Source organism: Engystomops pustulosus, chromosome 1 (genome assembly GCF_040894005.1).
Source record: "Engystomops pustulosus chromosome 1, aEngPut4.maternal, whole genome shotgun sequence".
Lineage (NCBI taxonomy): Eukaryota > Metazoa > Chordata > Amphibia > Anura > Leptodactylidae > Engystomops > Engystomops pustulosus.
The window spans coordinates 264964189-264990305 of NC_092411.1; the positions used below are offsets into that span (position 1 = coordinate 264964189).

At 41.6% G+C, this 26117-nt stretch overlaps 1 protein-coding gene across 1 annotated transcript; it reads left to right on the plus strand.

Annotated features, from left to right (window-relative positions):
* The first annotated feature begins 8376 nt into the window (after positions 1–8376).
* LOC140126499 (high affinity immunoglobulin epsilon receptor subunit beta-like) lies at positions 8377–25146 on the plus strand. Its single transcript, XM_072146059.1, has 7 exons — positions 8377–8512; positions 8596–8732; positions 11535–11654; positions 15379–15435; positions 16871–17017; positions 22545–22667; positions 24640–25146. Exons 1-7 carry the CDS (start codon positions 8377–8379, stop codon positions 24649–24651), a joined length of 732 nt encoding a protein of 243 aa, XP_072002160.1. The 3' UTR covers positions 24652–25146.
* The last annotated feature ends 971 nt before the right edge of the window (positions 25147–26117 follow it).

Below are 26117 nucleotides of genomic sequence, written 5' to 3' on the forward strand. Positions count from 1 at the left end.
TATTATACAGAAAACTGGTGTACAAGCCCTGATAAATCCCCCCCATGATACATGTACCCCTATGTTTTTATTTGCCACCCTTGCCCCGATCTACAGAATTCCTGGAATTGGAATACTCCAATACAAAGATGCTTATTATATCAGCTTGTGGTAGTTAATTATAGTTACTTAAAGGAAATCAATCACTTAAAAAAAAAAAAAGGTTAGTAATACTCAACCCTGCTCCTCTTGATGTTGATCACAATGCTGCCCTTCGCTAGTCTTGACGCACCGGGATCACCTAGAAAACAAACTTAATTAGCAGCAAAGAGCATGGGGACAAGATGTCCGGCGCTCCAGGCTGCTAATTATGCATACCCCAGCTACTCCCGCTCCCTTGCTGATAGAGGGAGGTGACGTCATGCCAGAGGCATGGGAGAGGGAGGTGTGAGGGCGTGCATAATTAGCAGCCTGGAGCACTGGACATCTTGTCCCCATGCTCTGTGCTACTAATTATAAGTTTGTTTTCTAAGTGATCCTGGCATGTCAAGACTAGCAGAGGACAGTGCCGGAAAAATGGTGAAAAGAAACGGAGTATTTTTAGCCTCTTTTTGTTTTTTTAAGTGGTTGATTTACGTTAAACTTAAAAAAAACACAATTTCTGCAGTCATAGAAATGAAATGTGAATAGTGGTTCCCATTTTTTGGTGGCGATATTAAGATCCTTCAAATGGAAGCATGCTGCATGGGTAGGTCACCCATATTGTGTGTCATACGGCAACATGAACAAAAGAAAAATATGCATTTCTAGGATTTGTTTTACAGAATTCACCAAGAGTAAATTTTTATTTCATTATTTTGTTTATTTTTGTCCCTCCTAAATAATATTCTGCACTAAAGTACTTTATCAAGATAGTAGATGTATAAAGTCTATTACAAAACAAGACAATACAGCTCTGTTACATAGTTACATAGTTTATATGGTTAAAAAAAAGACACTTGTCCATTAAGTTCAACCAAGGAAGGGAAGGGATTGGATGAAGAAGAGATTTATGGGAAACAATTCTATATAACATAACCATCAATGCTATTTAGGTGTAAAAAGGCATCTAGGCCCTTCTTGAAGCTCTCTGCTGTCCCTGCTGTGACTAGCGCCTGAGGCAGGCTGAGGCAGGTCGTTAGGGGGTTAATACATAGATCAGAAATGTATTTATCTGTTTCCACTATGAGGCTGTAAAACTGCAGTCAGTAATGGTTGTTGTGTAACAGACTTTGATAACTAGTGGACTATTGACCCCCTCAATGAAATCTCCAAATCATGATAGAAAAATCTATTGGGATTCCCCTTCTCCAGGATTTTTTTTTTTTTGCCTTAACCATCCATTTTTGCATTAGTTGTTTCTTTATTCCCTTCCTCCCAAAAGGAAAAGCCATAAGAGTGACTAGTGGCTCCATTTAATATACCATGCAATGTACAAGGAAACAGCAAAAATTAAAAAATTAAAAATCCAGAACAATGAAAAAAAAAATCCAATTGCGCCATTTTGTTACAGGTTTTGTTTTATGGCTTTCACTGCACCATCAAAATGACACCCTTTATTATTCAGCTCTTAGAATAAAATTTGATGGCTTTTGCTTCGTTTTAATACTGCTAAAAAAAATAAACAATTAAAATAAGAAATATCCTGTATCACCGTATTCTGAGGCCGGTAACTTTTTTATGCCTTGATGTACAGAAGTGTGTAAAGGGTTATTTGTTTGCTGGACACGCTGACATTTTCATTGATATCTTTTTTGAGAACTGTAGATCCTGCTCAACCACAGGTTTTAGTGAAGAGAGCCTCACTTTCTACATTACAGATGGTCCCCTACTTAAGGACACCACACTTACAGAAGACCCCTAGTTACAGACGGACACCTCTGCCCTCTGTGACCTCTCTGGATGTTACTATAGTCTCAGGGTGCAATGATCAGCTGTAAGGTGTCTGTAATAAAGCTTTATAGATAATCCTTGTTCCCTTGTCACTAAGATTTTTTTTTAAATCCAGTTGTCACAGTTAATAAAAAACAATTGGTCTGGAGTTCCACTTGCTAATCATACCTATCCCAACTTACATACAATTTCAACTTAAGAACAAACCTAAAGCACCTATCCTGTACGTAACACAGGGGGCTGCCTGTAATTATAAACTCAGTTGTCTACAAGTCTTGCGCATGCGCAGTAACACTTTCCTTGCACAGTCGGCTGGTGACCAGTGCGACTGCGCAAGGAAACCCGGATAGTCTCCAGCTGGTTGTGCAAGGAAAGTGTTACTGCTCAAGCGCCAGGCTTGCAGACAGCCGGGCGACATCACCCGCACTGAATGAATATAGATAATGGGGGCGTGCATAATTTATGAGCGGCAACAGCCAGAAGGTGCTCCATTAATGTAGGCGATAGTGCCTCTGGCTGATTTACATATTTTTGTAAACTTAATTTCTCAGGATCACGGAGCTTCTAAAGAATATGAGAACAAGTGACTGGACCGCCTTAGGTAACGAGCTTGACAGTGTGGACAGTCTACCTCCAGTAGATCTGGTGGTAGATGTCCTTTAAATATCCTTTCTAGAATTCCCTCTTTTTTTGTGAGATTCCACCTGTTTATATTCTCACATGAGACGAATCACATTTAATGGTTTCAGGGGGAGTGTCACTTGTGAAACCCATATCTTTGATTCGATTGTACTTAGAAACATACTAGGGCACATTTACTTACCCGGTTTGCAGAGTTCATCGAAAGTGCATTGCCAACGATAATGCACTGTGCTGCGATACACTAAGATCGTGCACCCAATTTCCTGCATGTGTCGCTTCCCCGCTCAGGTCTGGGGGAGGTCACCTTCTTCTTCCAGGTGCATGTAAGTGCATTGTCTTGCGACACAATTTGAAAGTTAAATCCCACGCTCAGTCCGAATCAGTCGGATAGTCCGGTGGCTCACCCCCAATCTGTGCCGCATGGAAGCCAGCGCAGCTGCGCCAAAATCCAGTCGTGTGTGGCACAATCCCAGTGCAGACACCTGTTAAATACCTGTCCAAGACATGCAATCCCTGTAAACAGTGCACAGTCCGACGAAAGTGAGCAGCACGACCCTTAGTAAATGAGTCCCACTGTTTGTCTCTCATCTTCCAGATACCATTAAGCTTATGATTCTGTCAGCTACAGAACCAGAGATACACACAGTTAATAATATTTGGGAACTGGATCTTTATCCAGCATGTTTCTAGATATTATAGAACAGAAGATAGGGGCTTCTGAAGTGACACTACTCTTGCAACCATTTGAGAAGGGTCATATCTTGGTAGGCTTTCAGCACGATCTAACACGGTGCCTGTCAGCCTATGCAGTGTAACGGGTCACACAGACAACAGAACTAAAAGTCTCTATGGGAAGAGTCCGGAGGGAGGAGTCTGTGGACCAGTGGACCCTCTGGACCATCGCAGGAGATGGTATGAGGCCTGCGGTGGCAGCCAAGGTACAGGGAAGTGCAGGAAACAGTCCAAGCCTGGAATGACAGCAGCAACACAGAGGAACACTGGTAACGCTGGCACGGACTGCAGACACAGCTGGACTGGAACCCTGGAAGGCACAGCAGGAAGCGTATGGGAACGCTGGAGACAGAAGACAAGGAGGCGTCTGGAAACGCTGGAAGACAGGACACACCAGGAGCGTATGGGAACGCTGGAGACACACAGAAACACAGGAAAGCGTCTGGAAACGCTAATGGGCTTTCTCTTCCACAGGAACGGCTTTGGTAAGCCTGGCATGGAAACCATAGGAGATCCTAGGAGAAGATCCGGCAGGGATAGAAGGGAGGTGCCGGATTATAAGGGCGAGCCGGATTAGCAGCAGCCAATCAGGAGGACGCTGGCCCTTTAAGGCTTGAGAAGTCCGCGCGCGCGCCCTCTAGTGGTGAGAGCATGCGACTGCAGGCAAGGAGGCCTGCGGCCTACACGCCGGGAGCTGGAGCACAGACAGGAGCCAGGAGAGGTAAGTGAGGGCTGGGGGAGCGGGGACCGCGGCTGCAGAGCATGGGTGTACCCGCGATCCGTGACATGGATCGCAGGAGCACCCGTGACAGTACCCCCCCCTTTAGGGCCCCTCTTCTCTTCTTCTTCAGCCTCTTCTTTCGCCTCCTCCAATTCATCTCGGTGACGGAACACCTAAGGAGAAAAGCAGAAACAGGACAAACTTGCATAGACTCCTCTGCAAGCAGTACAACCAGAGGCTGAAGTGGCTCTTGGGGGGCCGGAGCAGCACTGGGAAGCTGCGGAGGCAGGAGCGGCTCTTGGAAAGCTGCGGAGGCTGGAGCGGCTCTTGGAAGCCGGAGGCCGGAATGGCTTCTAGGAAAGCCGGAGACCCTGGAGCGGCCTCTGGGAAGGCCAGTGACACTGGAGCGGCCTCTGGGAAGGCCGGTGGAGACACTGGAGCGACCTCTGGGAAGGCCGGTGGAGACACTGGAGAGACCTCTGGGAAGGCCGGTGGAGACACTGGAGCGACCTCTGGGAAGGCCGGTGGAGACACTGGAGCGACCTCTGGGAAGGCCGGTGGAGACACTGGAGCGACCTCTGGGAAGGCTGGAGGTTCTGGAACGGCTTCTGGGAAAGCCGTAGAAGAACTTGGAAGAGGTGGAAGCATGGCGGCCGGCTGAAGTGGTTCTTGGAAAACCGGATTAGAGCTTGGAAGCTGAGGAAGCACGGCGGCCGGCTTTTGGAACAACGGAGGCAAGCGAGGCCGACATGGAAGCTGGACTTGAGGTTGCTGGCAATCAAACAGCTGCAGAGGCATGGAGGCAGGCTGGAGTGGCTCTTGGAAAGCCAGAGCAGCACTGGGAAGCTGCGGAAGTAGAGTCTGTCGGAGCAGGGTGGTAACCCCGCTCAGATCCTTTCTCCAAGAAAAAAATCAGTTGAGACTGCTGGGTGAGGACCTCTTGACAGGATCCATGGCCTTGGCGGGGTCCATGGCCGGATCTTGCTGTAACGGGTCACACAGACAACAGAACTAAAAGTCTCTATGGGAAGAGTCTGGAGGGAGGAGTCTGTGGACCAGTGGACCCTCTGGACCACCACAGGAGATGGTATGAGGCCTGCGGTGGCAGCCAAGGTACAGGGAAGTGCAGGAAACAGTCCAAGCCTGGCATGACAGCAGCAACACTGGTAACGCTGGCACGGACTGCAGATACAGCTGGACTGGAACCCTGGAAGGCACAGCAGGAAGCGTATGGGAACGCTGGAGATGGGAAACACGGAGGTGTCTGGAAACGCTGGAAGACAGGACACACCAGGAGCGTATGGGAACTCTGGAGACACACAGAAACACAGGAAAGCGTCTGGAAACGCTAATGGGCTTTCTCTTCCACAGGAACAGCTTAGGGAAGCCTGGCATGGAAACCATAGGAGATCCTAGGAGAAGATCCGGCAGGGATAGAAGGGAGGTGCCGGATTATAAGGGTGAGCCGGATTAGCAGCAGCCAATCAGGAGGACACTGGCCCTTTAAGGCTTGAGAAGTCCGCGCACGCGCCCTCTAGTGGTGAGAGCATGCGACTGCAGACAAGGAGGCCTGCGGCCTACACGCCGGGAGCTGGAGCACAGACAGGAGCCAGGAGAGGTAAGTGAGTGGTTGGGGGAGCGGGGACCGCGGCAGCAGAGCACGGGTGTACCCGCGATCCGTGACATGGATCGCAGGAGCACCCATGACATGCAGAAAGCATATCAAATGATCACTTGTTCATGTCCCATTCTGGGACAAAGTGAAACAGTAAAAAAATTTTTTAAAAAAAAGTATAAACAAAAAAAAATAAAATAAATTAATAAAGATCCCCTAATGCCCCATCACATAAAAAAAATAAGTTTTACATTAAAAAAGTGAGAATCACCACAAAACACTACATATTGGGGCACATTTACTTACCCGGTCCAGTCGCGATCCCGCGGCACGTTGTCCGCCGAGGATTCGGGTCTGCCGGGATTCACTAAGGTTGTGCGCCCGATATCCAGCGGGTGTAGCTGCTGCGCCGAGGTCCGCCGGAGTTCACCTTCTTCCTGGTGCATGCGAGTGCTTGATCTTGCGACACAAATCGTTTTTTAAATTTCGTGGTTTGTCCGAATCCACGGTTTGTCCGACGGCCCGCCCCCCGATTTCTGTCATGTGAAAGCTGGCGCCGATTCGTCACAATCCGATTGCTTGCGCCAAAATCCTGGGGCAATTCGTTGCAAAGCGGAAATATTCGGGAAACTCGACGAAAGTGCGGCGTTCGGACCCTTAGTAAATGAGCCCCATTGGGTATCACCACATCCATAATAACCCGTAGAATAAAATTGTTACTCAGCCCATACAGTGAACGCGGTAAAAAAAAAAGGATAAAATGTGATAAAAAAATAACATTTACCCCGACATGATACCAATAAAAAGTTGAGCTTGACCCGCAAAAAACTAGTCCTATACATCTCTGTATATAAAAAAATAAAAATGTTATGCCTTTTAGAACATAGTGATGAAAAAACAAGCAAATTTCTCAAAAAATGAGTTCTATATTGTGCAAAACATGGTAACCATAAGAAAGCTATATAAATGGGGCATCGCCCTAATCATGGTGACCTATATAATAAAGATAACATATTATTTTATTTCTACATTGAATGGCCTACAAAGCTCAAAACTCAACTCAACTCAAAAGTGGATCTCATCCCGGAAATAAGTTAATAATAAAATAATAAATAATAAATTATGACCTGTAAAATGTTACAATGCAACTCTGCTCTGGATAGCGCCTCCCTCTATACTACACCCGGCCGTGTGCCCATACAGCAGTTTACCATGACATATGGGGTATCACTGTACTCGGGTGAAATTGGGTATTAAACTTTGTTGAGCTTTATGTCAGTTAATCCATTGTGAATTTTTAATTTTGGGCCAAAATCAATGTATTGTCAAAAAAAAAGTTACAAATTGTAAATTTCAACTCCACTTTCCTTTTACCCCTGTAACACACCTAAAGGGTTAACTTCTTAAAGATTGGTTTCTCATACATTGAGGGGTGTAGTTTATATAATGGGGTAATTTATGTGGTTTTACTATTATTAAGCTTCCCAAAGTCACTTGAAAACTGAGCAGGTGCCTGTAAATATATGTTTTGGCGATTTTTTTCATAAAAAAGTGAAAAATTGCACCCACATTACTAAGCCTCATAACAACCTAGGAAAACGAGAGGATGTGGAAAAAATTTGAAAAATGTTATTTATAAAGTTATTTGGGTGCTATGACTAAAAAAAGAAAAGAATTTAGAACTTTGAAAATTGAGACTTTTCCCAAATTTTTGACAAATTTCTTTTTTATTTATAAGGTGACTTCTAATGCCTATTGGCCACAGTGGATTTTATTTAGGGTATCAGAGTACAGGGGGGCTGAATACTTATGCAATTCTCACACTTTCCAGTTTTATGTTAATTTATGCATCATTGAATTGACACTTTCAAAATATGTGATATTTTATGTGATAGAGCGTCACAAAGAATCAGTAAAATACATTTAAGTTTGTGGCCGCAACATTTAAAAATAAGGGGAATTAATATTTTTTCAACTCACTTTAAAGGGAACCTGTCACCAGGAGACACATTTTTAGCACTCCCCCAGTCCCCACAGAGCATAGTACATACACTGCCAAAGTGTTTTTGTATTAAAAATTGGTTTTACAAAAAAACACATATGTTATATTGTACCTTTCATTAGCATCTGGTGTGTGACTAGGCAGTTGGCCACTGGGAGGGGCTGGAAAGGAGCAGTTCCCCCCACCCATGGGAAACTGCTCCTCCATGTGACCTTTTCAAATATATGAAAACACCCATGACTTGGCTTAGCGACGCCCCCTGCTCCTCTACAGCCAATCCCGAGTTTGGGGAGTTATTTGTATATTTGAAAAGGTCACATGTTTCCCAAGGGTGGGGGGAAACTGCTACTTTCCTGCCCCTCCCCGTGGGCAACTGCCTAGTCACACAGCAGATGCTAATGAAAGGTACAATATAACATATCTTTTTTTCTGTAAAACCTATTTTTTATACAAAAACACTTTGGCAGTGTATGTACTATGCTCTGTGGGGACTGGGGGAGTGCTAAAAATGGGTCTCCTGGTGACAGGTTCCCTTTAAAGACATTGTGATTGGCTTTCTGATCTACTACCACTGATTACTATTACTGTTGGCAAAAGGTAACAACCTGTTACTGCAATCGTGTTACACGCCATACTATAAATTTACGGTATGGTGTGGTCGTTGGTAGATATTTAGCTCCGTTAACTGCTGAGGTCAGGTCTGTCCTCACCATCTGTCGGTCACCAGGTCTGGTGAAATAAAGTCTTATCAAAATGGGTGCAGCATCATCACGTCACAGAGTAGGAAAATCATTCAATAAAAAGTGGGAGGGGATTTGGCTTTATATACTTCTTATAACAAAGGGCACAGTCAGTAGCTGTCGGTGTTCCCCAAACGCCTGGTACAAAGGTGACTTGAGCTTTTATTGTATTTCTACTTGAACGGTTTAGGACTACATTTTCATGGTTTTTGTGTTCATGTTTCTATTTTAGTTTCCAACAAACTGAGACTTGAGACTATGGATTACCAACCAACAAATGACGTCTCTGCTATGAGCCTCACAGTGGAACAAGTGAATACACCAGCATTTTATGAAACTTTCCTAAAGGGACATCCGAAAGCTCAAGGGGTGAGTTTTTTTTTTTTTAGTTTAGTTTTCATTGTGGTAGGTAAAATCCAAGCTTGGGATATGTTTCTCAAAATAGCAAAGAAGAAACTCCTACTGTGCTAACCAATGACATGGCTTGTTACAGAATATTGTAAAATTGATCATCTTTAATAGAAGTCTGCAAAAATAAGGGATGCTGTATGGCCACGCTGTATGTGTGCCTGTATGTTAATTCAATGCTGTACAGATCAGTAAAGTATTGGCTGTATAATGCGGTTGTGGGAACAGTTGATGCATGCATTTATTTTATACTAAGCTTTTATTATAGCTTCTTTATTGTGTTGTGTGGTGATGCATGCCTTTATTTTATACTAAGCTTTTATAATACCTACATACTCGAGTATAAGCCTAGTTTTTCAGCACACAAAAAATGTGCTGAAAACCCAAACTCGACTTATACTCGAATAAAAAAATATAGGGTTTTGCCAGGTTTTTGTGTTAAAATTAGGGGCCTCGGCTTATACTTGGGTCGGCTTATACTCCAGCTTAATTTGTCAACTGTGGTTTAAATAAACTGTGAAGCTGTAGAATACCCTGCCTCCGGAGTATGTCATAGCAGAGACAGCAGAGAGCTTCAAAAAGTTCTGAGATAACATGGATGCTGTCACGTCTGGAGCAGCGTCGTCCTCTATCTGGGCTACTAGGTTTAGGAGACATTGAGTTTTGTCTTTTTCGGCAGTATGCCTTTAAAGAGTTAACTCTGTGTGGATGTGATCACTTCCTCTTTCTACCTGCGGCAAGGCCTGGCCTCCCTATAAGTATTCAACACAGGCTACACCCCTTGCTGGTCAAACTTTTTTCAAGGCACTTTACATTGCTGTGTCTGTATCTTTGCTATCCATTAAGTATCTGATCTTGGCGTGTATTTATTACTTCTGTTTTTGGATTGCCATTTGGTCCTAGGTTGCTCCCCTCTGTTGCTGACCCAGTTTGTCCACGAGACCTTTTTGTGTATTTGTCTCTCTTGTTACATGTTCATACTTTGCATAGAAAGGGAATGTCGCCCAGTTATTGGCCACCATTTAGGGTGGACCCAACAAGTAGGCAGGTTGAGGCAGTATTAGGGCTCACTCTCTTTGTTTGTGTCCTGTCATTACAGATGCCTTTGTAATTCTATAGCTGCTCCTTCTCTTGCTGTATGTCTGACTATGTAACTGTGTTAAAGAGCATAGAACGTGATATTTTTATTAGGTTGTAGATTAGGTTAAATAAAATGCTGGTCCGTCAAGTCAAACCTTGTTAGTGAGGATGAAAAATAGTCCACCCTATATTTCAACAGTGTTGATCCAGATGAAGGCAAAATCCACTTTATTAGGGAAAAAATTCCTTGTGGATTCACAATACAGGCAGTCCCCTACTTAAGGACACCCAACTTACAGACAACCCATAGTTACAGACAGGCGCCTCTGACCTCTGGTGAAGCTTTCTGAATCCTGTAGTATAGTCCCAGACTGCAATGATCAGCTGTAAGGTGTCTGTAATGAAGCTTTATTGATAATCTTTGGTCCCATTACAGCAAAAAAATGTTTTAACTCCAATTGCCAACATTTTTTCTGTCTGGATCTACAATTACGAAATATACAGTTTCGACTTACATACAAATTCAACTTAAGAACAAACCTCTGGAACCTATCTTGTACATAACCCGGGGACTGCCTGTATAACAATCATAATAAACCCTTCAGACAAATAAGTTCAGCAACTTTATAGCTCCTCCACGCTGCTTATAATTAGAGATGGGCGAATCATACTAGATTTGCTTCGCCAAATTCTTTATAGAATTCGATTCAGGTTCGAATCTAATTGGTCTCAACTTATTCTGCTTTAAGTGTCTTGGAAATTTGCATATAATGTTCACTAGTCATCTAAAAAACATTTTTTTAAGGACATCTCCATCAGTTTTACTGATGATAGACGTGTCCTAATAACCAGTTCCTGAGGAACTATGCTCCTCACTATATACGATAAAAGAAGTCACGACACAAGTCCTGCCCATCCACAATGCATAGAGCAGGTGACGCCAGGGACCAGGCGGGACTTGTAACATAACGGGGGAGTGAATAAGTTAAAAGATGAGTCGTTATGAGGAGCTCCAATGACAATGCCAGACTCTATATTGCCGAAATCTCACCGTATAGCGCTATTATAAAAGAAGATCCATGAGAAGGTAGTAAAAACACTTCTTTATTTCCAAAATGCTAAAACATTAAGATGCCATGGTAATAAAATAGATCTGAAGCGTTTCAAATATACTCTGATTCTTAATCAGCTATGACGCGTTTCGAATCTACTCTCATTCTTAATCGGCTATGATTAAGAATCAGAGTAGATTCGAAATGCATCAGATCTGTTTTATTACCATGGCATTATAATGTTTTTAGCATTTTGTGTACAATGTTTAGTGTTTTTACTATCCTTCTCGTGGAGCCCAACATTGCTGGATTATTTTCTCTCTGTTTATTTGGTGGACTGACCTCGACTCGGCTTTCATTCCGTGCAGTAGAGAGGGACTGATGATTACTCCGTTGAGTTGTCTTTTTCATTTTTTTTTAAGTAGGACACATGTACCTTCAGTAAGGCTGTAGAATCAAGTTAATCAGGGGTGTGGCTATGGTGACTGTTAGTCACACCTCTGAGGATACATTACTCCCGCAAGAGGAATATTTGGAACAGAGTAAACTTTGTATGGCTTTTTGTTTATTACGTGGCTTATGATAATGAATCAGTGAGCAATTGTATAACACATAATTATTCTTTTTCAAGGCTATCCAAATCGTATTGGCCTTTGTGCAGAGCTTTACAGGCACTGTGTTTCTCTACACATTAACTGCCTACACGTCAGTGACAGTTCAAAGCTTCATATGTTACTGGGGAGCAGCTTTTGTAAGTAATTATGAATCCATTGTCTTAATATTTGTGACTCTTTCTTTACTTTATCATTCTTCGGCTATACTGTTTGGATTATTCACAGTACAAAGAATAGTGGGTTGTCACTATAATAGCAATGCCTGGGGACCAGAAAAAGTCCTATACTTAGTTTCATCTCTCTTTAAAGAGATTTTTTTCAGAATGTTATGTAATTCTCCTCATTATGCTCCACTCTCTGGGCAGCATTGACACAAGTCCTCAGCCTTGCAGGGAACTACAAGGATTCATGTGAATGTATCTTTACTGCTAAGATCATCAGGTTGTAGCACATTTCTCTAAGCATCACTTCTGTGTGTCTTCCAACATGACTGGTGGTGTTGATGCATACTCAGGGTTGCCTCCAGGTGTCAATAGGCCACTGGGTGACAGAGCTTCAGTGAGCCACTTTTTAGTGAACTCACGTGGCAGCATTAAAAATTCAGAAACTAAACAGTCTCCGGTTCCCTAAAATATTCCCTAGTTTATCATCCCAAGCAGCCCCCTCATGGTTATTTTAAATACAGCCCCCCCTCATGGTCATTTTATGTACAGCCCCCTCATAGTTATTTTATGTACAGCCCCCTCATGATTATTTTAAATACAGCCCCCCTCATGGTTATTTTAAATACAGCCCCCTCATGGTTATTTTATGTACAGCCCCCTCATAGTTATTTTATACGCAGCCCCCTCATGGGTATTTTGTATACAGCCCCCATCATGGTTATTTTATGCACAGCCCCCTCATGGGTATTTTATATACAGCCACCTCAAGGTTATTTAATATACAGCCCCTCATGGTTATTTTATGTACAGCCCCCTCATAGTTATTTTATGTACAGCCCCCTCATGGTTATTTTATGTACAGCCCCCTCATAGTTATTTTATGTACAGACCCCTCATGGTTATTTTATATACAGCCCCCTCATGGTTATTTTATACACAGCCCCCATCATGGTTATTTTATATACAGCCCCTCATGGTTATTTTATATACAGCCCCCCTCATGGTTATTTTAAATACAGCCCCCCTCATGGTTATTTTATATACAGCCCCCTCATGGTTATTTTATATACAGCCCCCCACATGGTTATTTTATATACAGCACCCCTCATGGTTATTTTATATACAGTCCCCTCATGGTTATTTTATATACAGCCCCCTCATGGTTATTTTATGTACAGCCACCTCATGGTTATTTTATATACAGCCCCCTCATGGTTATTTTATGTACAGCCACCTCATGGTTATTTTATATACAGCCCCCTCATGGTTATTTTATGTACAGCCACCTCATGGTTATTTTATACACAGCCCCCTCATGGTTGTTTTATATACAGCCCCCTCATGGTTATTTTATATACAGCCCCCTCATGGTTATTTTATATACAGCCCCCCCCTCATGGTTATTTTATATACAGCCCCCTCATAGTTATTTTACATATAGCCCCTCGTGGTTATTTTATATACAGCCCCCTCATGGTTATTTTATACACAGCCCCTTCATGGTTATTTTATATACAACCCCCCCTCATGGTTATTTTATATACAGCCCCCCTCATGGTTATTTTATGTACAGCCCCCTCGTGGTTATTTTATGTACAGCCCCCTCATGGTTATTTTATATACAGCCCCTCATGGTTATTTTATATACAGCCCCCCTCATGGTTATTTTAAATACAGCCCCCCTCATGGTTATTTTATATACAGCCCCCTCATGGTTATTTTATATACAGCCCCCCTCATGGCTATTTTATATACAGCCCCCCTCATGGTTATTTTATATACAGTCCCCTCATGGTTATTTTATATACAGCCCCATCATGGTTATTTTATGTACAGCCACCTCATGGTTATTTTATATACAGCCCCCTCATGGTTATTTTATGTACAGCCACCTCATGGTTATTTTATATACAGCCCCCTCATGGTTATTTTATGTACAGCCACCTCATGGTTATTTTATACACAGCCCCCTCATGGTTGTTTTATATACAGCCCCCTCATGGTTATTTTATATACAGCCCCCTCATGGTTATTTTATATACAGCCCCCCCTCATGGTTATTTTATATACAGCCCCCTCATGGTTATTTTACATACAGCCCCTCGTGGTTATTTTATATACAGCCCCCTCATGGTTATTTTATACACAGCCCCTTCATGGTTATTTTATATACAACCCCCCCTCATGGTTATTGTATATACAGCCCCCCTCATGGTTATTTTATATACAGCCCCCCTCATGGTTATTTTATGTACAGCCCCCTCATGGTTATTTTATATACAGCCCCCTCATGGTTATTTTATATACAGCCCATTCATGGTTATTTTATATACAGCCCCTCATGGGTATTTTATATACAGCCCCCTCATGGTTATTTTATATACAGCCCCCTCATGGTTATTTTATATACAGCCCCTCATGGTTATTTTATATACAGCCCCCTCATGGTTATTTTATATACAGTCCTCTCATGGTTATTTTATATACAGCCCCCCTCATGGGTATTTTATATACAGCCCCATCATGGTTATTTTATATACAGCCCCCCTCATGGTTATTTTATATACAGCCCCCCTCATGCTTATTTTATATACAGCCCCTCATGGGTATTTTATATACAGCCCCATCATGGTTATTTTATATACAGCCCCATCATGGTTATTTTATATACAGCCCCCTCATAGTTATTTTATATACAGCCCCCCTCATGCTTATTTTATATACAGCCCCTCATGGTTATTTTATATACAGCCCCCATCATGCTTTTTTTATATACAGCCCCCCTCATGGTTATTTTATATACAGCCCCCTCATGGTTATTTTATATACAGCCCCCATCATGCTTTTTTATATACAGCCCCCTCATGGTTATTTTATATACAGCCCCCATCATGCTTTTTTTATATACAGCCCCCCTCATGGTTATTTTATATACAGCCCCCCTCATGGTTATTTTATATACAGCCCCCATCATGCTTTTTTTATATACAGCCCCCCTCATGGTTATTTTATATACAGCCCCCCTCATGGTTATTTTATATACAGCCCCCTCATGGTTATTTTATATACAGCCCCCTCATGGTTATTTTATATACAGCCCCCATCATGATTATTTTATATAAGCCCCCCCATGGTTATTTTATATACAGCCCCCTCATGGTTATTTTATATACAGCCCCCATCATGATTATTTTATATAAGCCCCCCTCATCCCATGGATGCCTTGTATACAGCCTTATGTGACCCACCCACCCCCCAGCAGCTCTGGGCCACACCACCGGCACGGTGCTGGCACCAGCCCTGTGCAGACTCTGTCTAAGTTCCATAGGTAAGCTAACCCTCATCATCATCACGGCTCATAAGGAAATAAGAATACCTTAGATACAGAACTGAACTGAACTAATATTGCTTTTATCGAACACAAACACAGAAAAAAGCTAAAATGGACCAAGACAAATGTGCTGAAATAAGACAATCCAGGCAGATTGGGACATGCCATGCTTTCCATTAAATTCATCTGAAGTCTAGAGCAAAATAGAAAGTGTCTTTAATAGCAGACTCCCTCCATTATTACATTTTTCCATGAATAAATGGAAAATATCTTTAGTTTTAGCTATGTATTCTTCTATGGTTAGTAGGGTATCAGGAAATATTGTATCATGGAGGAAAGTTATAGTATTTCTGTTGTGTATTGCAGTACCTCATTTCTGGATCTGTGACAGTAGCAGCAGCGAACAAATGTTCTCGTAATCTGGTGAGTGTCTCTTCTATCAAATAGATAAAAACTGTAGATACCTATAGCAGTTTTCCAAGAATTATGGTAAATCCTGTGGGGGCCGGCCAGCTACCAGTTTCTGCATTTTTCTGGTACTTCTGATGTTGGCACCCAGACTCGGCCAGAAGTTCTGGGGGGGTCACACAACCTGCTTTGGGCAATTAGTGGGTCAGGAGATCACTTGATCTGCCACCTATGGGCTGAAGCGTGTACAATGAACTTGCATGCACAGACCGAAAGTACTGCAATTCTCATGAACTTTGATCAAGCAGGAAAGTTTTTTGCCCCCCCCTGCCCTGGAGTTTCTAGAAAACTCCCTTCAGTAACTTTGTGTTGAAGAGATGGTATTAAATTGTCTGGTTTACCCATTGTCCCAGATACATCATTTTGTCTACTACAGTTTTTGGTCTAATTGTGCACTAAAAAAAACATCTTTGGAGATTGCACCTGTATTTATAAAGTGTTTGCGCCACTTTTGTGTCACGGTTGCACTTTTTCCGAAACCTAAAGAAGCGTCGTAATGCTTACTGCCCTTAAAGAGTGCGCAACTTTTTTTTTGGTGCACATTTAGCATGGGGCATAGGACACGTGGTGCACAGTCCGACTGAGCACCAGAACGCCCCCTTCAGTGCAGAAATTTGTATTGCCTGATAACTAGAGAGTGCAAAGTCCGACAGAAAACTGGTGCACGGCCCTTAGTAAATGTGCCCCAATGGGGGACATTTACTAAGGGCCCGATTCGCGTTTTCCCAACGTGTTACCCGAATATTTCCGATTTGCACCGATTGTACCTGAATTGCCCCGGGATTTTGGCGCACGAGATCGGATTGTGGAGCATCGGCACCGGCATGCATGCAATGGAAATCGGGGGGCGTGGCAGAACGAAAACCGGACGGATTCGGAAAAACTGCCGCATTTAAAAAAGGAAATTGTGTCGCGGAGCTTGCACTCACCTTCATCCAGGATAGGATTGTGAACTTCAGTGCATTTCAGGGAACTTCAGACGTCGGAGGAACTGCCTTGATGAATCCCGGCCGGACCCGAATCCAGCGCAGAGAACGCGCCGCTGGTTCGCGAACGGACCGGGTATGTAAATCTGCCCCATTGTCTTTTTCCCCCTGTCCTTGGCTGTTGTTGCTCTACATTGCCTCCATATTGTACCCCCTCTGCCCTACACCACTGGAGGCAGTTTGAACAGGGCATAAGCCCTACAAGACCTTTAATGAAATGAAATCAGGATATCTGCTCCTTCAAAATGGCCTCATTTATAAGTTGTACATTTTTTTTCTAAAAGGGGATAAAATGTCATTCCATAAAATCAAGCAGTACAGGGACTAGAGAGACAGAATAGAGATCCACACTATGAATTAAATAATTGCCTGTTACAATTTTCCATTTTTTTGTCTCTTCTTAGGTAAAAGGAGCTTTAGGCATGAATGTGGTCAGCACTTTGATCGCCGTGAGTGAAACCGCATTGGTCATAGTCGATTTCAGCCATAAAAATTATATCTATGGGCCATGTGTTACAAGTCCGTGCTCGCTGTTTCAAGATACTATTCTGGTAAATAATAGGTTCCTCAACACGACTATCATTTACTATTTCATTTGTTTTTGAAGAACTACAATGATTACATTTGCCTCAGGGCTAAAGTCTGTAATCTGTAGTCTATAGTTCTAAAGTGGAAAATGTTAAATATGCAATAAGAGGTCAAGGAAACATAAGCCCAAATTTACTAAGAACATTGCAGTCTGTACTATGTGCAGTTGCCTGTGTAGTGTGCAGAGGGCGCCAGATTCAGGATTTTTGGTGCATGTTCTTCATGAATCAGGCACTCCCTGCACTGCCCCGACAGAGTGCACCACTTTTTCTTTCTTTCGGACTTTGCAACATAAATGTGGCGCACGTTCCGACTGAGCACCGGAATCTCCCCCTTCAGTAGAGAAATTTGTGTCACCTGATGACTAGTGCATTCGCGCCACAAAAGGGTCGCGTGCGACACATATGTAGTGCAGGTACTTCTTAAATACCTGTGCAAGCAGTTTGCACTAGAAAGAACCTGCAAAGAAAAGTGGCGCACAGAGCTTAGTAAATTTGTCCCAATGTACAGGTTGAGTCATTTGTCTAAAAACAACCTTTTATTTCAGAAACTAAAGGAATAACAACATATTTCATACCCCAGCAGGTAATGGGTGAGGGAGCCTAACTTAGGCTATGTCCAGAACATGGCCACCAGCTTGAAAGGGACCATATTAGATCAAGTTTTTCCAATGGGAAGATAATCATGTAGCATATCAGACTAGATTATATCTATTGTGTCAATGTGAGTGTAAACCAGCACCTCGAGTAGGTTACGTTTTAGGAAAGCTATTCCCTATAAGCTTCTAATTCTTCAATAAAATCTGTTTCATCACTGCTGCTTTTTTGGATATTCCTAAGGAAGTGGACAACCATGTATGGTACCTCTGATCAGCTATACATGTAGATCTGTAGATGCAGTTGAAAGAAGTGTGCTGATAAACTCGTTCCATGTGTGTGACGAATTTACAGAACCAGATCTAGAATCCCTGAACTGACCGCAGCAGGTCCATTCAGTTACTGTAACTGATGTTGGTTCAGTACAGTAAATCCAGTAGGAAGCAAGATTTTTGGAAAAAACGGACTCCTTGCAAATAGGTTTACGTCACAGTGGCAAGGGAGCCAGCAGATATGTTTTATGGGAATCGGTATAGATTTTCCTTTGTGTCTATCCTCAGACAACGTGATCAGTAATTTCCTTTTACAATAGAATTTCTGCCATGGTTTCTTGGATAAGTGATTATTGGTGGGTAGAGATGAGCGTACCCGAATTTTGGGCTCGGTGTCCTTTGTTCAGCAACTCTGTTTTACCCAAACTTTTTGTTTGATGGGCTGATGCTTGACAGTAGCTTTGATTGCAAATAGAAAAAAGAAATTGTTCAACGGCACACCTCCATCCTGGTTCGTGCTGTGGAGTGTGTCCGGACCCTGACGTTTACACGAATGCACCAAAGAATGTAGTTCACTCTGGCACTGAAAAATCTTCAGCTTTAAATATTTCTTTTCTCAAAATTCCAACATTACAGAGTAAAAAAAGGTATGCAATGCAGCATCACCGTGTATTTTTGTAGGATTCAAGCCTACGCGTTTCGAGTGTGGCATACACTCTTAATCATGGCATAAGAAATGGATGTAAGGTGCAGGCTTGATATTACATTGGTGACGTGAAACACGTTTATCCGGTAACAGCATATTCCCAGTTAATCCTAAAAACACCATTATGTTCAAATGCAAAGCAATACCTTAAAGCAGAAAAATACCCAAAGTGTAAATCATAGTAAGATCATAGCAGAACATGATAGAGGCAATTACAATGAGGAAGGCACAATATTCCTCAATATTAGCCACAATAACACATTAGGATACACATACTCACTTTTTTGCATAATGGGCCTCCATTTCTATGGTTTTATTATATACAAACAACTATTCAACATGGCCAAATTGACCTTCGGCCAGCAATAGACAAAGCTCGGCTGAACAATTTTGATAATACCTTAGTTCGGTCCGATTCCCCAGTGCTCATGCGCACTCCAAGTACTCCAAGGTTACTGCAAATCACAGCAGACCCGTGCCCCCGGTGAACAACCCTCCCGATTCTATACAGAGGATCGCAAATACCATCATAAGGTGAGTGTGGAAACCCAATATGACATATTGTGCCCATATTAATTGTATGTACTGAACATATTAATTTATATGGATTGGGCATACGATCTAGCCCACCACGGCTTTATTTGTGTTAGTAACTACTCTTATCGGTGGCTATAAGGTATTTGTACAGTAACGGGTAAGTATATATGGATGTGTTTATAAGTTATTTAATGATGTTTCTGTTAATTAGAGAGTATGTAATACACAGTGTAAATATATTTATGAATTGTTACTGTTAATTGATGAATATACAATAAGTCATTGATCTTATTGACGACTATGCGGTGTTTATACAGCGACAGACAAACTAGTATTTATAAATCAATTTGTGGATTTTTCAGTAATGAAATAGGAATTCATGTTTGTAATTAAGACCTTTGGGCATTCTTGTATTTAAATGAAAAATCCAAAATGCTTCTCTGTTACATAATATTTTTTGTCTTTCTCCTGCGCTTTTGTTTCTATGAATCTATTCTATAGCATAGGTTTTGAAACTAGATACATTGGGGCTCATTTACTAAGGATCCGAACGCCGCACTTTCGTCGGGTTTCCCGAATATTTCCGATTTGCGCAGAATTGCCCCGGGATTTTGGCGCACGCGATCGGATTGTGTCGCATTGGCGCCGGCTTTCACGCAACAGAAATGGGGGGAGCGTGGACGTCGGACAACCCGACGGATTCGGAAAAAACGCAGAATTTAAAAAAGAATTTGTGTCACAAGATCAGCACTTACATGCATCGGGACGAAGAATGTGAACTCCGGCGGCTTCGGCGCAACAGCGACACCTGCTGGATATCAGGCGCACGGACCTTAGTGAATCCCAGCAGACCCAAATCAGCGTCGGACAATGTGCTGCGGGATCGCAACTGGACCGGGTAAGTAAATTTGACCCATTGCCTTTATGGACTTCTACAAAATGTTTTACGGCCCCAGAGACGTTCCTTTTATGAAAACTGCCTTTCTTGCTGTTTGTGATATCTCTTAGATCTTCAGTCAATCTCTCTTTAAATCTCCTGACAAGCAATATATTTCAAGTTACAAGTTTTACATCAGATAACATATACTACGTAGTTGCTATTACAATTAAGATGTTTCTTAACCCCTTACCGACCCACGCTGTAATAGTAAGGCGCGCGTCGGGTGCGCCCTCTCAATAACCCGTAAGTCTTTGATGCATATTGCAGATATTAGATAACTTTACAGTATAGTAATCAATTCACCCAAATTAAAAGGATTGTGGGAAGGAATTTACCAATTTTGATGGAGGATGATAAGTTGGCTAACATTTAGCAACAATTGCAAAATTGCAGAATTGTTTCTAGAAGGTCACCTACAATAGGCAACCTTGTTTCTCCCAGTTTGTTTGGGAAACCATACAAAAAACACATGGCTTACTACGAAGGGGTTTTACAGATGTTTTACCCACCCATGCACAACATGCAGTTTTGCCAAAAATACCAAAACATTCACAAACACCGATAACACTTCTATATATAACATTAAGAAACATCTTAATTGTATTAGCAACTATTTAGTTTATGTTGTCCGATGTAATTTGACATATATTGGTTGTACCGTACTGAATTTTAAAGAGAGATTGACTGAACATCTATGGAAATCACAAACAGCAAGAAAGACAGTTTTCATAAAAGGAACGTCTCTGGGGCCGTAAAACATTTTGTAGAAGTCCACAAAGGCAATGTATCCAGTTTTGAAACCTATGCTATAGACAGATTCATAGAAACAAAAGAGGAGATATAATATATAAAATATATATAAAATAGAAGAGGAGGAAACCAAAAATATTATGTAACAGAGAAGCATTTTGGATTTTTCATTTAAATACAAGAATCCCCAAAGGTCTTAATTACAAACATGAATTCCTATTTCATTACTGAAAAATCCACAAATTGATTTATAAATACTTGTTTGTCTGTCGCTGTATAAACACCGCATAGTCGTCAATAAGACGTCAATGACTTATTGTATATTCATCAATTAACAGTAACATTAATTCATAAATATATTTATACATATGTATTACATACTCACTAATTAACAGTAACATATAAACACATCCATATATACTTACCAGTTACTGTACCAATACCTTATAGCCACCACTGCCCCCACCGATTTCTGTCGCATGAAAGCCAGCGCAACTGCGCCACAATTCGATCACATGCGACATAATCCCAGTGCAAAACCCTGTTAAATACCTGTCAAAGGTGCGCAATTCCCGAAAACTGTGAACAGTCCGGCGAAAGTGCGATCTGCTACTCTTAGTAATATTCGGGAAACCCAACGGAAATGCATCCGACAGACCTTTAGTAAATGTGCCCCAATATGTTCAGTACATACAATTAATATGGGCACAATATGTCATATTGGGTTTCCACACTCACCTTATGATGGTATTTGCGATCCTCTGTAGAGAATCGGGCGGGTTGTTCACCGGGAGCACGGGTCTGCTGTGATTTGCAATACCCGTGGAGTACTTGGAGTGCGCATGAGCACTGGGGAATCGGACCGAACTAAGGTATTATCAAAATTGTTCAGCCGAGCATTGTCTATTGCTGGCCGAAGGTCAATTTGGCCATGTTGAATAGTTGTTTATATATAATAAAACCATAGAAATGGAGGCCCATTATGCAAAATAGTGAGTATGTGTATCCTAATGTGTTATTGTGGCTAATATTGAGGAATACTGTGCCTTCCTCATTGTAATTGCCTCTATCATGTTCTGCTATGATCTTACTATGATATACACTTTGGGTATTTTTCTGTTTTAATGTATTGCTTTGCATTTTAACATAATGGTGTTTTTAGGTTTAACTGGGAATATGCTGTTACTGGATATACGTGTTTCACGTCAACGAGTAACCAGCATATCAAGCCTGCACCCTACATCCATTTCTTATGCCATGACTAAGAGTGTATGCCACACTCGAAACGCGTAGGCTTGCATCCTACAAAAATACACGGTGATGCTGCATTGGATACCTGTTTTTACTCTGTAATGTTGGAATTTTGAGAAAAGAAACATTTGAAGCTGAAGATTTTTCAGTGCAGGAGTGAACTACATTCTTTGGTGCATGGCTTTGATTGGCCACATGGCCAATCACAGCCATTCCTAGTTGCTATGGGCATAAAGCTGCCTTATTCCCTGCTCTGCAGCCCATCATGCAACATGTCCAGATTAGGCGGACCTGACGAACGGAGGTCGCCGAACCTACAGTTCAAGTCAGGTTTTCATATAGGGTCAAGTTTACTCTAATTTATGTGTTCTAGATCCATAATGCCAGGTTATTATTGCTTTTAGTGGATAACTTTATATTTATAATTTTATATTTTAGATCATTCGACTGATTACTATCATCCACCTTTTGTTCATCATGTGTCTGCAGCTCAGCAGTTGCCTCGTAACCTGTAAATTCAGCGTTCTCTCACTGAAACAAAGGACTCCTAATATAGCACAGGTAAGTATAGATGCCATCATAAGAAATAACCAATAAGAAGGAATAAGACGAGAATAAGGCTCATTTCAGGTTCACAGAAAACCTTGATAGAGCCGAAGCAGGAGGAAAATAAAAAGTATACTTGCCCGGCTCCAGCTCCTCATTCACAAGTCACAATCCATGCTATTATTATGTAGACTTCTTTCTGGGCTGGAAATGTTGGCTCATGACTTCTATCCGTGGCCTCAGAATTCACAGGAGCGGCTGAACTTCATATTTCCACACTTACAACCCAGCTCAGAGTGTACACAAATAGATTGCCCCACAGAAACTGGGAGCCAGAGCATGCTGGATACTTTTTATTTCGTTATTTACCCCCTTTTCCATTTGGCCAAGGAGTTTTCCACTGAGCCCACAAAACCCTATTATGTAATATCCGTAACTTCCTTTACAATGAAATATAACATTTAAACAATATAGTAATGTCCGTGCTAAACGTCCCTCTATCCACAGTTGGCAGAATAGGTGGTGTTAACTGTAGCTTAGTGTTTGTATTAATTGAGCCACACCCCGCTCCTTGCATTTCAGCCTGCCCAGCAAGGGTTACTAGCCTGATGGACAGTTCCCCAGTGGCTGCAGGAGGCATGTCTGGTAATTGCCTTACATACCTGCCTACTGCCATCACACCTTGCTGGTTATTCAGTCCCTGTGTTCCCTAGTGCTCTTGCTATTGTGTCTCTTGCTATACTGTGTATTAACTTCTGCTTTGCCTACTGACCATTCTTCTTGCCTTACGATTCTGTACCTTTGCTGACATCTTGGTTTGACTCGGTTCCATCTGACTCTGCTTGTCTGTCTGTATCTGTTGTTTGTCTCTCAGTGTTGTGACTCTCCCGATGTTATCCCGCTTTCCCTGTCTCAGACTTGTGTTAGATTTCTGTGCCCCAGTGTGAACACTGACCTATATCTGTATTCTGGTTACCTGTCTGCTCCACCATCCAGCAGCTGCCAGACGAAGTAGGTCTTCCCTGTCATCTTGTAGGGTCACTCAGGTACCTTCAGTTAGGTGTCAGTTAGTGGGTTTGCCCTTATCAGGGCGGTTTACCCGCAGGGACGTCGCAGGGTGAGTTCGCCACCACTTACAGCTAGCGCCAAGCCTGGTTGTGGTTGCACAGTTGCTGGACAGGTGCTGACAAATATATTGTAGATTTCTATATGTCAATCCTCCTTTTTGCTTCAGGGTAGTCATGTAAGGGCTTACCTTCTATAGGAAACAATGATAGGAAAAGAGGTAAGTCTATCAAGTTCAACCTACAACCGATGATCCAGAGGAAGGCAAGAAAACCCCTATAGGATAGACACCAATTATACAATGTATGGAAAAGTCCATCCCAACTATAAATGTGTCAAACAGAATCATTTATGGATCAAATTTTTATGTCTAGAAGTTTAGCAGACCTGATGCTATCACAGTTTATAGGACCAAAAATTTATGTTCTTTTCAGACATATTAGGGCAGATTTATCAAGTGTTTGAAAGTCAGAATATTTCTAGTTGCCCATGGCAACCAATCACGGCTCCTCTTTAAAATATTCATGAGCACTCTTGATAAATCTGCCCCATTTAGTCCAAAACCAGTATGGGGGAGATTTGCCCATGAAAACCAATCAGAGTTTAACTGTTATTTTAACAGCTGTTTGAAAATGAAAGCTAAACTCTGATTGGTTGTCATGAACAGTTCTGCTCTCTGACACTTCTGATAAATCCTCCCCTATGCCTATATCATGTGGTCGGGTCGCCATTCTGCAATGAATTTGGTTTGTGGAAAACTTTAAGGGATTGTCTTAATACAAAACACAGCCTCTCTGACCTTGACCATGGTGTGCACTGTGCCCATATATTTGTTGTAGGCTGTGCTGTTCTTAAATGAAAGAATATAAAGAAGGTTATTGTAATGATTGACCTCTTTGTGTTTTGTTATATATTCTTACAGAACTCCCATTAACCCAAGAACCAGCTGTAAAATGAAGCATATGGTTCTGGATGTGAAAATATTAGGATCCATCCCCATGGAACAATTAAAAGACAATATTATCTTATTCTGACTTGGTGATTATGCAGGGTGTAACAAAATTTCCGGGATGGTGGAATATCTCATGAAACACACAATGGATGAAAAAACAAATTATGCATGTCAAATATTTTTGAAGAATGTATCCAATGATGCCAAACTGCGCCCCCTACCCCCACCCCCTGGAAGTAGAGTGGGGGCAACTATAAAATCTTAATTATGAACCTCAATTTGTTATGGCAGATTCGGATTCACTAGGAAAAATTACATTTCTTCAATCTACGATCCCATTGACAGATGGCGCTGTAATCACTGAAAACCATAATGGGTGAAAAAATATTTGGATATGTGGATAATACACATTGAATCAAAAAAACAAAAAATACAGTATGTGACAAATATTTCTTAAAAATCTATCCAATGATACTAAAGTGTATTCTGTATTTATCTTCCCTACCCCCCCCCCCACCCCTTCCCACACACACACACTCTCCCGTCCACCCTGGTGGAGGAAACTAATTTTTTGTAGAAACTACATTCAGGGACCCAGGAACAATGTGGATGTAGTAGTTTTCTGTTCTCTTTGGGTGCTGGCCTATCACACATCGGGGAGATTGATCAACTTAACCCCATAAGGACGCAGCATTTTTTAGTACATTTTTCACTTAACTTTTTAACATAACTTTTTCATTTTACCATGTACAGAGCTGTATTAGGGATTATTTTCTGTGTAAAAAAATGTACTTTTAGTGACAGTATTTATTATTGCTTGCCTTGTACTGGAAAGCTGTAAAAAAAAATTTGCACCATATTCTTGTGGGATCAGTTTTTTATGGCCTTTTTATGCCAATTTTACGCATCTCTTTTATTCTTTAGCTAGGTTTGATCATAGGGATACCAAATTTATACAGGTTTTAAGGCGTTTTAATATATTTTTAAAAATTAAAACTTTGTGTCCGAAAACAAAAACGTGTCATTTTTTTTGCAAGATGAGCTGACATTTTTATTGCTACAATTTTGAGGACTGTACAACCTTTTGATCACTTTTTATTACATTTTTTATGTGATGCAAAATGGTGAAAAAGTGGCATTTCTGACATTTGGGCACTATTTTCCTTTACGGGGTTCAGCACTGTGAATAATTGTTATTATATTTTCATAGATTGGGCATTCTGGGACGTGGCGATACCCAACATGTTTAGGATTTCTCTTTTCTATTTTTTTTATATCAGTTCTAAGGAAAAGGGGGTGATTTGAAAGTTTTGGTATTTTACTTTTTTTAAAAGTAAAATGTCATGGAAATGGATCGCCGCTACCAGATGACATCCCGGAAAGCAATGATCCTCCCAAGGTTTAAATGACTTTAAAAGGTTAACACCCACTATCGATTACGTGACCGA